The sequence below is a fragment of the Setaria viridis genome, chromosome 9, assembly GCF_005286985.2.
Source record: "Setaria viridis chromosome 9, Setaria_viridis_v4.0, whole genome shotgun sequence".
NCBI classification, from domain to species: Eukaryota; Viridiplantae; Streptophyta; class Magnoliopsida; order Poales; family Poaceae; genus Setaria; species Setaria viridis.
The window spans coordinates 40,744,614-40,759,365 of NC_048271.2; the positions used below are offsets into that span (position 1 = coordinate 40,744,614).

At 43.9% G+C, this 14,752-nt stretch overlaps 2 protein-coding genes across 4 annotated transcripts; both read right to left on the minus strand.

Moving 5' to 3' along the window:
• Positions 1-18: 18 nt before the first annotated feature.
• On the minus strand, positions 19-5,755 carry LOC117837107 (nucleolar complex-associated protein 3). The gene is made up of 13 exons (XM_034716693.1): positions 5,447-5,755; positions 5,147-5,328; positions 4,628-4,818; positions 3,948-4,156; positions 3,757-3,859; positions 3,403-3,566; positions 2,838-2,976; positions 2,524-2,694; positions 2,314-2,450; positions 1,840-2,154; positions 1,273-1,412; positions 782-879; positions 19-698 (listed from the first exon to the last, which is right to left on the minus strand). The coding sequence occupies exons 1-13, from the start codon at positions 5,611-5,613 to the stop codon at positions 186-188; spliced, it is 2,529 nt and encodes an 842-aa protein (XP_034572584.1). The 5' UTR covers positions 5,614-5,755; the 3' UTR covers positions 19-185.
• A 562-nt stretch (positions 5,756-6,317) lies between these two features.
• Positions 6,318-11,500, minus strand: LOC117836973 (uncharacterized). 3 transcript variants are annotated; one of them, XM_034716501.2, is made up of 9 exons: positions 11,318-11,500; positions 9,689-9,774; positions 9,182-9,276; positions 8,482-9,084; positions 8,144-8,264; positions 7,690-7,917; positions 7,415-7,530; positions 7,089-7,220; positions 6,318-6,606 (listed from the first exon to the last, which is right to left on the minus strand). In XM_034716501.2, the coding sequence occupies exons 1-8, from the start codon at positions 11,318-11,320 to the stop codon at positions 7,132-7,134; spliced, it is 1,341 nt and encodes a 446-aa protein (XP_034572392.1). In that variant the 5' UTR covers positions 11,321-11,500; the 3' UTR covers positions 6,318-6,606; positions 7,089-7,131. The 3 variants fall into 3 exon arrangements, with proteins under 3 accessions (XP_034572392.1, XP_034572393.1, XP_034572394.1); XM_034716502.2 differs by having other exon boundaries at positions 8,144-8,261; positions 11,318-11,496; XM_034716503.2 differs by lacking the exon at positions 11,318-11,500 and adding an exon at positions 10,622-11,246.
• Between the last annotated feature and the right edge of the window lie 3,252 nt (positions 11,501-14,752).

Genomic DNA, 14,752 nt, shown 5'->3' on the forward strand with positions numbered 1-14,752 from the left:
ACTTTTTTTAAAAAAATATTTGCACAAAATCTCGAAACAAGTTTTCACTCAAGTACCGTGTACAGAAACCAAAAAAGGTAGCAGAACTCAGCGTTATGGTAGCCACCACGATAAATAGGCCAAAATTTAGAGAGGATAACACCCATTCCATTACTGGTGTACAAAAATCCCAAGAAATAACACGCCTAAACCCTTGCTACTTTTTTCCTAACGATCTTCGATTTCGTGTTTTTCTTCTGCTTCTTGTACTCCTTGTACATGTTTATGGATGACAATGTGTGGTTCAACTCGGCCCGCAACCTCTCATTCTCCGAGATACCTCTTAGTACTGCAAAATGGTTCTGCAACTTCTCTTCAAGCTTGTCTTTATCCACAGAGCAATCTGCCTTCTGAAGCACATCTGGGCTTAGCACAACAAACTCCTTGCCACGCCGTTTCTTTTTGAGATTCAGTGACAATGCTTTGCTCGCTGGCTTTGATAATTCCCGTTCAATTGACAAGTCTCTATATGCTTCCAGGGGGTTCACATTCAAAATCGGAACAGGGTTCTGGGTGGGATTCAAATTTGCCATGCTCAAGATATTCGATGCCATTGAAGAAACAGAGATATCGTAGTGCTTCTCCAGGAGGCTGAGCTCCCAAAGGACCGACGCCAGTGCGCCACTCAGATATGGATCTTTTGCCTCGGGGTTGTATTTCTGGATAAAAGTTGAGGATCATGATCAGAAAAAATATTAAATGTCGATTGCCTATTATAGAAAGGAGATGATAAGATAAATACCGCAACTAAGGAAGAAAGAGAACCACCACCAGAATCATTTTCCAACATGTTACGGCACTTGCTATTCTTTTGCAGGAGATGCTTCAGTGTGATTAATGCTGAAATATTCATCAAATATGCACATCATTGTGTCAGCTAAATACAGGAGACAAGATTATGCTTGCATAACTAATTCTCATAACACTAGCCATGGGATTTGATGATGGAAATTATTAATTACATACAGGCCTAATACTTATAATACTATTCAAGGCAGAAGGATTTTTGTGCCTATCATTAGCAAACTACGGACAGCAAAACTATGTATAACAGCATATGGGTATAGCTTATTGAATAACTAAAAGTTGTCCACAAATAATCGTGCACATGAATGGATAATCAGTTCATGCATCTTTGCATCATACCATATCAATCAACATTATAGTAGAAAGTTTGGCAGGTATAGCTCAAAATCAGTTAGCACAACAGCAATATCAGAACTCAGAACGAACCTGCTATGGCTTCTGCAGAGCCAAATGAGAGAGCAAATGTGGCCAAACGTTTAATGAAAGCAGCAGCTCTTAGCATATCCTGCTGCCTGCCTTCCCAAAGAAGTGTCTTTAGAGCATCTGCCAACACCTCACCACGATCCCTGGATGCAACAGAAAAGAGTTTAAATATGCTACTTCATGGAGAATAACCACCATAATCGCTCCAAATGATGTTTCACATTATCAATGTAGGGACAAAAAAGAGAAAAGATGACAACTATAAGCCATGAAACTATCTACATCATCGGAAATTCAAAATTAGTAATTCATGGACATGAAACTATGAGTTCTAGATTGCAAGCATTTAGAAATAAAAGATAAAAGCATATGATGCACATGACAAAATGCATTGTCAGCCTGTCCATGTGGATTCAAGATAAAAATTTGCTATCTACAGAGTATCTTTGTTTGAAAGGAATAGTGCAGTAACACCAAAATCATCTAAAATTCTTAAGATAAATCATAAATAATGAAAAACAAAAGCAGGTATTCTTCCTAATAACTATCACCAAGATTAAGAGTCAAAACCTGTCAGGACGATACTCCAATATGAGGTTATAGAGCTGTACAAAGAAATCCTGCAGGTCTACATTCAATGCCTCAAGGTTGCTCCTCCAGACTTTAAAGGCAACTATGCAGCATTGCATGCGTTCTGAGACAGACAGTGTGTTATCATGGGGTGTTTCATCCTGACGGTCGCTGTACCCAGAAAGTTTCTTGAGGCAAGAGATAAGTTCACCCATGAAATCCAAATCAATTAAATGTGAGAATTTTCCTAAGCCCTCCAAGCATGGAGCGAGTAGTGGGTGTGAGGCACCAGGTGAGACAATATTGGCCTTGGACCTGGAAATTTGTAACAACATAAGGGTGGTAAATTTCTATTTCAAAACTAAGTGACCTTTCATACTATCAAATCAACACAGATCAAGTCTAAAAATAAACTCCAATCAATGTGTTTTATTTGTTCTGATACAACTATAGAAACCACATTCAAGGACCCACCTTAGGTTTGAAGTGCTCATGGTATGCTTCAAAATACGGAAGTAAGTCTCAAACAGAGCAGAAAGTGTTTCTCTTTGTATCCCTTTTCTCTCCTTGGGATCAAGGGTGAAGGAAACCGCCCTAAGATCTGCATCAACCTGAAACAAAATGGAAGTTATTACGCAAATTCAAACTGCAGTCCTATAAAAATTATGCCATATCTGATGTTACCTCCTCTCTAGCTTTTGAGATCAGTTCCCGTCTGGTTTTCTTTTTATCGCTAACAGGCAATTGCTTTGGGGCCTCCTGATTTTGCCAACGTTTATTCTTCTTTGGTTTCACCTTTTGCTCCTCGGTTTCATGTTCTCCAAGATCTTCATCAAATCTCAAAGACAGAAAGACCTAACAAAAAGTCCCAGCGCATAGTCAGCAATGATATGATATTGACTCATGCTCAGTTTTTTCCCATGGAAAACTACATGTAAAAAGAATAAAATAAACATTAACAATATGTGAAAGATAAGAAGACCATAATCACCACATACCTCAATGCTATCAGGATGGAGCTGGCAATCATTGAGCTTCACATGATCTGCAATCAACCTTACTGCTTCAATTGTTGCCTCGCCACGATGTTTTCCTTCATTTATAAATATTGATCTTATTGTTTCACAACACATTTTCCTACAAGGAATTGTAAAAAGGTTGCAGGTTAGGTCTATGTGCACTACTTCAGTGATCGAAGACTCGAAAAATTCTCCGAAGCAAAAAATTCAATACATTTTCTGATGAAATAGTCCTTGTTTTACTGATTACTTATAAAATGATGTTAAAGGAGTAACAAAACATACCACATCTGTTGTTGGGTATAATATATTTGCTCAAATAAAAGATATGTGCATTTTATCAGTTGACAATTTACACAATTTTAAATGTGATTTAGATCACTATAAGAGCAACCAATAGAGGCATTCTGCTCCTCAGCTCTATGGTGCTCTACGGTGCATTTTATCACTCCATGGTACACCAATACTTTTAAATGGTGCTCCGATACATTATTTGAATAATTTCAGATCAGCCTAAAGTAAATAGAGATAAATGATTATTTACCTTACTACATCATCTGAGGAGCTTAAATTTTTCACCACACTGGCCAACAGGCTTTCACGGAAGTTAAAATGTGGAGCTGTATCCAATAAAGCACACATGCATCGAACAGCCACAGGATAAAAGTGGCGTTGCTTCTCCAATGATATCAATTTCTGTAGATATGTCTGAAAATGCACCAAAGAAGAAAATAAATCCACCTCCACCAATCAGAACTTTGGAAGCTATCGTGAGCACCAAAATTCAGACATATGCAAAATGGTACTTAGAAAGAAAGGAACCATTTAGCTTAGTTCATGATCAGAGAATTATTGACTTTCTTTCACTAGGTACGAATGGTATGAAGGAGATCCTGACCTTGTAACAGCGGAGAAGTGTGTACTCATAATATCTAGTCTTCTTCACTTCTTTCGAAACTTCTACTGCTAGCTCCTTTTCTGTCAGCTGCCTAATCCGATAACTGCAGTGCGCATACAGTGACATGCATAAGTAACTTGGGGGAAGGAACAAATACAGCTAGGTAACAATAAAAATTAACTGTAAGTTACCTTGGAATAATGTCCTTAAACACAGCAAGCAAGGACATCAGACCAAGTTTAACGACCTTTTGGTCTTTGTCATTGCTTATGCTTAACATATCATTCAGAGATCTAATATTCAACTCAGGATCTTCAAGCATAGCCATCCCCAACTCAGCAAGTTGGGCTTTCTTTTTTTCGAATAATTCCTCAGCTGAAAGTTCCTCCTTCACTTCTTCCTGTTATGCATAGTAAAAAGGCATGTGAGAAAAAATCATTTTAATTAGAAAATGTTGAAATTATGGGTAAACCAGTTATAGAACACTGCCATTCAAAACCCTATGTAGTTTGTTTATATTGACCCAGTATTTGATAAACACGTTGAGGTAGTTCTTTTGGTTCAAAATTCTCCTTTTATTCTAACCTAAAGCATTGCTATATCAACATCAGTGAATTACTTAGCCTTTAAATTGGATATCATTTTAGATATCTTGCTTAAAGTTGATGATGCCTAAGTGTTATTTATGACCAAATGTAGCAAATTCATTTACATCCATGATATTAATATGATAAGTAAGCTTACTCTGATGAAGAAGCCAAATACTTGGTACATTTATTCTATCGACATGCTGAATGAATAGCTAGAAAGGAGATTTCAGAAAATAAATTTTTTGACTGGGGCAAGCAAGGAAAAGGAACCAAAGTAGTACCAGCACATCTGAGTGTAGCTTCCCCTTTGGAACTTCAGTTTGAGATTGCGTATTTTTCACTTTATCATCTCCCTTTTTGTTTTTAGACTTGCCCGTCGGTTCTTTTTTAATACTCTGCTTGGCATCAGCACCATTCTCTTGAGCTTTAGACTTCATGCTGCCAGTATTTTCTTCGTACCTTGCTTTCTTTGCTGCATGTCATAACATAAATGCAATATAATTATGTAAGTAGATTAACACTACAGACAGCATAAAACTGAAAACACATCTTTGTTCTTCAAAATTCAGATGCCAATGTAAAAAGTCATTTGCAGTTGATAACATGTTTCGTAAGTTTCAGCAAAGCTTGCAGGCGCAGATGCAATTTTCACTACATTTCTGTTCTTTTTAGGGCAACATTTCTGTTTCCCGCAGGGTTGAAAGTTGTTACTACAATCATGATACCAGAAACTCACCATACTTGGCAGTTATGATTTAGTCAGTGGCATTGCGCATCTACTGCAATCACGAGCAGTTTACCTTTGTTGTAGACGAGCTCCCCTTGCAGGGTCTTGATGGGGAGCGCGTCAACGGGGTCCACCTCCAAATCGTCATCCTCCTCCTGGGGTCTCCTCGAGGCGTCGGTGGCCTTCCTCTTGTTGCGCTCTTCATAGAGGCGCTCGACCTCGGCCTCGTCGTGGCCTGCGGTCCTCCCGACGTACCTTCAAAGAATCAAACCGGAATCCCACGCTCAATCAACAGCAATGCGAGACCAAAGGGATGCGACGAATTTGGAAGGCGCAGAGCAGCGCAGCGCGGCCGTAGCCTAGAGGCACCAACCTGTCGATGGACTTCTGGTCGAAGGTGTGGAATCTGTGGCGCCCGTAGAAGTCGATGTCTTCCTCGGAGACGTAGACCTCCTCGTCGTCGACCTCCGGCGGCAGCTCCGGCGGGAGGATGACCTTGTTCTTCTTGTCCTTCTTCTTGGCGCCGCTCCTCTTCCCCATCGCGGTCGCCGCTCGGTGGTCCCCGGCTTGCGGTGCGGGAAAAGGAGAGGGGAGCGCGGCGGGGGGCGGGGTCCGGGTTTAGTTAGGGTTTCTGTCCCTTCGTCCTCAGCAGAGAGATGGCGGCGGGGAGAGGGGAGGAGGAAGAAGACTCACCACGGGCTTTGGCTGCTCGCTTTTCTACCGAAAAATGGGCCTTCGCGTGGCCCGCACGTTCGTTCGTTCTCAGCCTGGGTGGTAACCAGGCCCGTGGGCTTAACGTCCTCGCGTTTTACCAGAGGCTTTTTGGTCCAGAAGAGCGTTAAGGGAGTGTCTGGGCTTCAGGTTCAGCCCAAGAACTGTTACAGTCCGTTCCTGATGATGCTGTCCAGCTCCAGCTCCAGCTCCTTGATCACCAACGGGGTAACACGCCATGGACACGGACAGTTGGACTGAGGTTGCAGATCAGCCATCGCGATTTCAGGTGTTGGAGCCGTACTCGCTCGTGCTTACTGTATAATGATTTGCCACAGAGGTTCTCTTATTTCTTCCTAGTTTTGCCGAGGTTCTCTTATTTCTTCCTGATACCGGTGAACGTTGGAGCAGGACTCTACCAAGTCATCGCAACTCGATCGCTGTTCTCAAACACGTGCATATAGATACACGTAGAATAGAATCGTCGGCAAAACCAACAATCTCTCAGATCGTCGGCAAAACCAGCAAGGATATGGCAAACAACGGATGTACATCTCAAGAGCAAGTTGCGGACTGCAAGCGTTTGCTAGACAAGCTTGCTATGCTACACAGGAGTTAGTTTCAGAATTCAGATCAGAACCAAAAAAAAAACATGCACTGTTATAGACCAGCGCGGTGGAATCCTCCCAATTCATTGAGCTCAACCCTTCGGTCACAAGGACAGAATCAGATGGATACAGAAGGTGCAATGACTCTACAATATGAAGATGCCACTGGTACATGTAACGGAGCGTCCACTTGACCACCTCTGGATTTGACAAACTGCGTGAAATGATTTTGATCAAATTAGACAAGAGACAGCCGGGATCTTTCTGAAGGCATCAAATTAGCTAGATCTTTCTGAAATGATTTCTCCACCCTTTGATCATAGTAATATTGGAATAAGACTTACAGAACATAGCTAGATATCTGTACTTAGTGAATCCTAGCAGAAATTCAACAGGTCCAGAGATTAAAACTACAAAGTTATTAAGAAAATGCAGGGCAATAGCTTTTTTTTAAAAAAAAATCCAAATATGAACCTTTCACACCCAATTTGATGTTACCCTTGCTAGGTTCTTTCATGATATTACCCTTTCTAGGGATTTGAACAAATTTAAAAAATTCTTGAAAGAGCATAGTTTCAGCTATATTCTCCATTTTATTAGACCAACAATGAAAAAGGACACAACAGCCAGAACTGCATCAAAGCAGCACCAACCATATCTTTCATTGGCAACATAATTTACAGTTTGGTTATATACCTTTTCGCTGTTGTATACTGCCATGCCCAGGGAAACATAATGGTCATGTAGTGGTTGGACCAAATTGCCGAGGTACGCTCTTTCCCTCCAACCTCACAAAAACTCCCCATAAGTAGCACTCACCATCTATCCCTGTTACCATGATAGAAATTAGAATATCACCGAACATACGTAGTACATTTGATATCTTTTCACGACACTGAAATGTATTCGTTTCCAGGTTTGCAATGCAAATAAGTTGGACAAGAACCATCATATATAGTGAGAAAGCAATACAGGTGGTTGCTTTTCTTGTATGGAAGGGAACAGAGAATAGAATCACTTACATTGAGAGTCATGCGGAAGCACTTCTGACGAATATATCAACAACTTTATGCCATTAATACGTGCCCTTAGAACATAATTATTGGATTCTTCGAAAAGATAAGAGTGCTTTTTACGCCTAAAAACAAAGGAACGAACAGAATAAAATTGAATGTATGAAAGCATGGTTACTGACTTAATATGTTTTAGCACATATCTTGAAAGAGCATAGTTGTAGTTATACTTGTAGTAAAATATGCATGAAGGAATGTTGGTACGGTAACCAACAGAAACCTACCCATCAGGTTCATTAGGAAAGAAGAACAAACCGATGTCTTCATAAACTGGACGACAAGCCTCAAAAGACTTTGGCCAGTCATTCATTCGAGGTAATAACTCCAACTCTAGATTACTGGGTATCATCTTCACAATATCATAAACTTTGGATGACACTTTTGATGGAAACTGAGCTTTGAATCTACCAAGGTTAAGATTTATGCCAACATCAGAGACATGAAAGCATCCCCTAAAGAGCAAAAGAGAGTTAAAGAGCATCAGTCCAGCAATGCAACATTGTTAGAATTTCTTACAAGTTAAAAATACAGCATCAGAAATACAGATAACAGCAACTACATTCATATCATTAAGAAACCATGTCTAGTTAACTAATTACTGCAGTTAGAAAAAATCCATAATAAAGGTAAATATTGTTGCAATGAAGTTATTGCAAACTATCAGGGTGTACAACTCACATCCAACAAATTGCAGGTGGTGGGCGTCTTGTATACTCCATACTTGGATTGATGGAGAGTATCACACCTCTATTCTGGTTCAGAGACTCCGCTTCAGATTTGCTTCCAGTATCACTGCCTACTAGTACATTGAAAAATGAGCACAATAATGATCATTTGATTAGTGCACTTAAATCCTCAGATTGCATCAGAACTTAAATTTAAATATAGCGCAGAAATAAATATATATCGAAACTAAGCCCTTTTCAAATGTCATGATACTGGAGGATGGGAACTGAGCTATTCCTGAACCGCAATATTAAAACAACAGGATAAAATATGCTTCCATAGTTACATACCTGAAGCAGATAATGTCACATGTGGAGGAGACGCAGGATGAACTTGACTTCGCCGCATAGCAAAATCTGGCCTGCCCTCAATCTTTGCTGGATCACGACTTGCAGCAGCACATTGTTTCAGGGTTTGGAATTGCATATCACTCCTACTGGGGGATATTGACTTCATACTGGATGGCTGCTTCACACTTGGAGGAGATGCAGGATGAATCTTCCTTTGGCACTTAGCAAAATATGACCTATCCTCAATTTTTGTTTGATCATGACTTGCAGCAGCACATCGTTTCAGGGCTTGCACTTGTGTGTCACTCCTGCTGGGGGATATGCACTTCAAATTGGGCGAATGTTTTGTATTTGGAGGTGATGACGGATGACCTTTACTTGGGCACACAGCAAATCTTGACCTAACATATGGTGGCCTCCCTCTATTCAATAATGCCACTTCTTCTGAAGAAATGAATTTCACCTTAGCATTTCCAAATTTATTTGAAGATCTGGGATTAATTTGATGTGCCACATTGTTGTGACTGAGGTGCATGTTCGCAGTTTCCCTTTCCTTCATCTTATCACAACCATGCCATGGCTTTTGGAGCTCAGTTTGCCCACCTTCATCATGATCAGAGAAGAACTTTTAGAGTAGTCAAAATCGAGTTTATTAAAGATAGCAAAAGTGAGATACGTGATCAAGAACAGTGAAAAATACCTTGACTAGGATTTGGGCACCCGTTAGCATACTCCTGGCATCCAGCACAATACCATTCATTTGGAATCACATATGTCAACACCTTCATACAATAACTTCAAATGGAAAAGAACAAAACTTTCAGAGAGCTAAATAAAAGATTTTGATATTAATTCTAAAACATAAAAAATTTATTGCCACAGAGTATATTAAAAGGAAATAAAATATTATAGAGTAGCTAAAAAAGTTTCAAGCCTAGTTCAAGTACAATTTTTGCATGTGCTATCTATCCAGAAGTCATACTGGTTTCCTATCACCAATTCACCATAGATATTCAGCTACCATCTACTTCTCCTGCTGGTTGCTGCTCTCAAGGCATCATTACATAGAAATGGGTCAAACAATTAACCAGCATAAACACACGCATATTCAAGGCAGACGACCAGATGTATATGTAGATTTTTCAAGAGCTTAGGATGTGAAAATAAAGGGCGGAAAACTAGATGGGGCATTGAAATAAAGGAGTACCGGTGCTCAGAAGCATTGCACCCAGCACAGTTTACAATCAGATGAGGGCTGCTACCACTGCCACATGTCCCACACACCACGGCATCCTGCATGAAAGGGAAAGTATAGCATAGTGTCAAAGACAGGTTTTCGTGTTCATCTAATACTTCCACACAGATCTTTGGGAAATAGCCCTAAGAGAAGAAGAAATATACATCGCAATAAGAAAAGTATGAAACAGACATGACTTTGTCAAAGAAAATATCTGACAAAACTAAATCCACTGAACAAGTAGAGTTTATCATCACACCAAACCAACTTAAATAAGATGCATTGAACTGACTACGTATAAACAAAGATATAAAATAACAGCCAAGCATCCTAGCTTCCATAAACAGGTATGCTACTAATGTTACTGAATTCGCATGCCCACACAAGTTATGGATTATCGGCAGAACACTTTTAATGTGTGGGAAATAACTCCTTTAACAAGAATAATGGGGTTTTTAGAGGTTGATGTATTAATGAAAGTACAAGAATAGCTAGTCATGGTAGTCCTGTTAATTACCACTGTCCTACTTTTTCGCATAGTAATTATCCTTGCATTTGTCTTTATGAAAGAGACTATTAACCAAGAACCTTGTGAGAGAGAAATCAAATTGGTCGAGCATGGCTGTGCCAAAGCTTTGAGCCTCTGCTATCCCTGTCCTAAAAATTTACTCAAAAGTTTCCTAACGATGAGCACGAGCATGCTCCAGTAACAGCTACTAACACAGTGCAATAAAACTAACATCCACTTGCAATTACTGACCATTGACAGGATGGAACATTCAAGAACAAAAACATTTTTTTAAAATAATCAAGAACAAAAACACAAGCACTGAATTACTGAACAGGTGAACACAATAAGCAAGCTAAGATTACAGAAAACCAAAAACCCTAAGATTAAACCACCTGATTGAGTTCATGTTTCTCGAACAAGAATTGGACCAATGATAACAAAGAAGCCGGTGAGATTAATTCGAAGGCCGCTCCAAATTACCGAGCATTAACAGGATGAAACAATCAACAATACAGAACACAAACTAGACCAGACGCACGAGGGACCACCAGCAATCCCGTAAAGAAGGGGGGAAAGAACTCTAAAAGGAACGAAAAAAGGAACCAAATCGTCCAGTCACCAAGAAAGCGTGAAGGGCGCGGAAAAGTTGTGGGTTTTGAGAACTTGCAAGCCCAAAATGCTGGAACCGAATCCAAGAAGACGAGTTCGTTTTCGCGTCGCCACAGATTCGGCTGAGCAAGAACGCAAAAGGCGCGGCCTTCCAAACCCCTACCGGAACCACACCGCGATCAAAGGAGAGGAACCAAGAAGCGCAGCCGCAACCAAGGACATGCTCGGACCAACGCCAAGAGGGCGGAATCCAATCGGAATAACAAGCAGTCCCCACCAGGATCGCAACAAGATGCAACCTGCTGACGCCCCGCAACTCGAAAGGAAGGAAGAGCATTTTCTTCCCGGAAAAAAGAAGAATCAAAGAACCGAGGGGGGGAGAGAAGCACCCGTCGACCAAGAAACAAACAAGGGCGATCAGAAAATGCAGTCCGACCACAGCGGGGAAAGAAAGGCGCCGCGAGAGAGCAGTTCCTCACCATTGCGCCGTCGCACCGCCGCGGTGCGGGTCCAAGGCCACGCGAGACGAGATGCCGTGATTGGAGGAGGTTGGGTGATTAGTAGGTCGGGGGAGGGAGAGGAGCCGAAGCCGAGGAGGAATGGGGTTTTCCTCTGTTTTCCGTTGCCAGCGAGCAGAGCAAGAGACGCGACGCGAGTCAAATGATTTTCACACCCAGCAACTGTGGGATCGTGAAAGGTCCAAACTGCCCTCTGCTGAGATGTGCATTCACATCTCACTTGCTCACTTGTGTGTTCCTTCTGTCTGTGATATAATTCCAGAAAATAACTCCTTTTCTAAAAGATCCAAAAAAAAGAGCAAAAAGGGGCGAACGTGTCGGATTTACTCACGCTTGAATTCCACTTACTTTGTCTCGAACAAAACTGACATGGCACATTAACCTCGTTAGCACACGGTCAAAAAACGGGAGCGGAGTTGTTATAAAAAAAAACGAAACAGCAAATCCATGAAGCCGAGTTGAGTTGGCTTGTTCAAACTATACTGAGCTTGGTATACCACCAAGATGTCATTGACATAAAATAAGGCAAACTTGCTAAAACCCTTGATCCCAACCTACTTAAAAAGAGCCCAAAGGCTGCCCAATAACCATGAGAACCGTTCGGTCCCAGGAAGTCACAAATTCGTTTTTTGACTTGTGCTATTTATCATATGATGATAGATTTAAGAGCGAAAATATTGAATTCCTCGCCATAGGATTTGATTCGAGATTCAAACAACCTTCGCTTCTCAAACAAGTCTATAAAATCTACTACTGAAATTAGAATTCTATGTTTAGACACCAGAAGGATACGTAGTTTTCGCTTGAAGAGGGATGGCTGGGGAAGTTGTAGGACCATCGGTGATGGGTAGAAGGGTTGAGCGGTACCGACATTGAACTATTCAAGTGGTTACCAAAGAGGTGATAAAAAAAGTGGTGGTGGTGGATCCATGTTAGGAGCTGCCGGAGATGAAGAAGGAAACTACCCACAAATAAGAAGCGATGTAAGCTTAGGAAAAGACCATCCATCCTATTAAGAAAAGACAATTTTGTGCGGAGCTCGTGAAAATGTGGGTGTGTTGTGTCGGTCACAAGGGCACGGGAAAAAGGTAAATAGGCATTAGGGTTGGGACACACGACTATTTACCACATCTTTTTTCTCTTGTGTGAAAAGAAAAAAAAGATAGCACCCGTCAATGGAGTTGGCCGGCCATATTGGGCTACGATTTCGATGAGTCATGTTCATGTTGGACCGAAAGTAGTCAAGTTTGTGCAGCAACGGCGCATTGCTTTGCTTGGAACCGGGAAGTGCAGTAACGCTCAAAATCTCTCCAATCAGCTCTCGCCTGCCCAAGACTACCGAACGAGTGACCGACTTTGGGCGATGGATCAAACTCGAACCGAACCCATCGATCGGGGACGACAGTACGAGTAGAGTGGGGCAACGTTGTATAGGAGTTCTACTGTCCTGTACAAATCTTGTGCATTAAACTCGGGCCTCCTCCAACAGCACCTACTAACTTTAAGCACAATAAGAGACGACCTTTCCAATAATCTAGCTTTTAGCGCATAGTTCTGTTGGGGGAAATATTAATGACCTCCTAATGCCCATAAAAACATCAATCGTGAAGGCCCAGACCCACCTGAGATAATGAAGATTGCCGTCGGCCCAACATGAGAGGGGAGAGCCCCGCTCCGCCTCGCCCGACCTAGTGCCCGGGGTCGGACGAGCCCGACCCCTTGACGGATAGACTCCGTCTCGCCCGACCCCTTGACAGACAGGCTCCGCCTCGCCCGATCCACGAACCTAGGGTCGGGAGCGCCCGACCTCTCGCCGCAAGATTCCGCCTCGCCCGACCCAGGGCGCAGGGGGTCGGACTCACCCGAGCCCTCAAGACAAGTATCCGCCTCGGGCGCAGACTGGAAGATAAGAGCGCGGATCTCGTGGGCCCCCTGTCGATCTTGCCATAAATGCGCCGCGGCTCTGGCGCGCAGAAAGGCGCCCGCGCCCCCGACGCGACCCGCCACAAGTACCCATGCACGACCGCACAACACAGGCTACAGTGGCCGCGGCTCTCCCCGATTAGTTACAGGGTACTCATGACAGGAGAAGGCCCCGCCCGTTCTCGCGCCCCACGCATCCGGCGATAGGGACGCGACGTCCGTGTTCCGCGTGCCATCAGCAAGATGGCGGGATCAGCCGCCTTCCCCGACGGGCACAGATGCCACGGCCGGACACCATCATCATGCCTGGCGGCAACGGCCATCGGGGAGATCGTCGACAGGATTCGAAGGCAGCCACCCTCTTCCGACGGACGCGCTGACAGGAGCCGAAGGCGGGAGAGGAGGCTGGCGACCCAGGGACTTGGTCCCTCCTCTTGTGTTGTATTTTACTTTACCTAGCTTATCTCTTTTACTTCTCCTCACATCCGGTCTCACTTGTAACCCCGGTGGCCTCCTTGCGCTATAAAAGGAGAACTAGGGGCCCTGAGACGGAGGACTCGGGGAAGCCAACAGAACACACACACTCTCCTTCAGAGCATCAGTGCACACACAAGAGACTTGGGACCAGCTCCCTCTCTTGCCTCCTGTAACCCCTACTGCAGACCCTGCGTGGGCAACACGAGCAACACCTCATACTGGACGTAGGGCTTTCCCTTTCCCGAACCAGTCTAAACCCTGTGTCTCCACGCCACCATCCGAAGCCTTACGTGCATAAAAGAAATTCACTAGTCTTAGTCTTGATCCGCTAATCTCGACAACGACAGTTGGCGTGCCAGGTAGGGGACCTTTGCGCGTACATCACCGGCTTCAGATGGCCAACCACGACACCAGCTTCGCCCCAGGCTCCCTGGTCCGCTTCGGGAGTCTGGACTTCCTCACCACCGGGGAGGGGATCGAGTTGATCCCTCTCCTCATCTTGCCCGCTCGCCCCATCATCTCTAGCTCCGCCACCGGGATAGCGGCGAGCGGCCGGGCGCGCGCCGAGGGGCCTCCTTCGGAGGGGCGGCCCTTCGGGCTGTGCAATGCCATGGCGACCTACGGTCGTCTCCTAGCGCGGTCCATGATCGTGCCGCCTGCGAGCAACGAGCTCATGGGCGTGGCGAGGACGACTTCCGACGCCGGCTCCAACAACGGGAGCCACCACCTCTCGCGCGAGTGTTTCATGGCCGACGTGCACTCCGAGGGGTCCAATGACGACGACGCTGAAGGGAGGCCGAGGACTCCCTCACCGCGTGCCGCGGCTACAACTGGGGCCCTTGCTAGGGCCCCGGTGCGACCTCGACAGTCGGAGGCACGCGCAGCGCCCCCCCAGGAGGTCGAGCGCCCCCGCAATGATGGTGGGGCACGACAACGGGCGCGCGACGTCCAGCAGCGCATCTGTGCGGACGAAGATCGCCCTCAGCTCTTCGCCCG

What these genes read in the sequence shown, in the direction of transcription:
- LOC117836973 (XM_034716501.2), bottom strand. An exon ending in TGCAATGCTTCTGAGCACCG is followed by an intron (nt 9,277 to 9,688) that starts GTACTCCTTTAT and finishes TTCCATTTGAAG; the next exon opens with TTATTGTATGAAGGTGTTGA. An exon ending in TTTCCTAATGAACCTGATGG is followed by an intron (nt 7,531 to 7,689) that starts GTAGGTTTCTGT and finishes CTTTGTTTTTAG; the next exon opens with GCGTAAAAAGCACTCTTATC.
- LOC117837107 (XM_034716693.1), bottom strand. Translation starts at nt 5,613, where the DNA reads ATGGGGAAGAGGAGCGGCGCCAAGAAGAAGGACAAGAAGAACAAGGTC. An exon ending in TTGGAGTATCGTCCTGACAG is followed by an intron (nt 1,413 to 1,839) that starts GTTTTGACTCTT and finishes TGTTGCATCCAG; the next exon opens with GGATCGTGGTGAGGTGTTGG. An exon ending in CTCTGCAGAAGCCATAGCAG is followed by an intron (nt 880 to 1,272) that starts GTTCGTTCTGAG and finishes TGAATATTTCAG; the next exon opens with CATTAATCACACTGAAGCAT.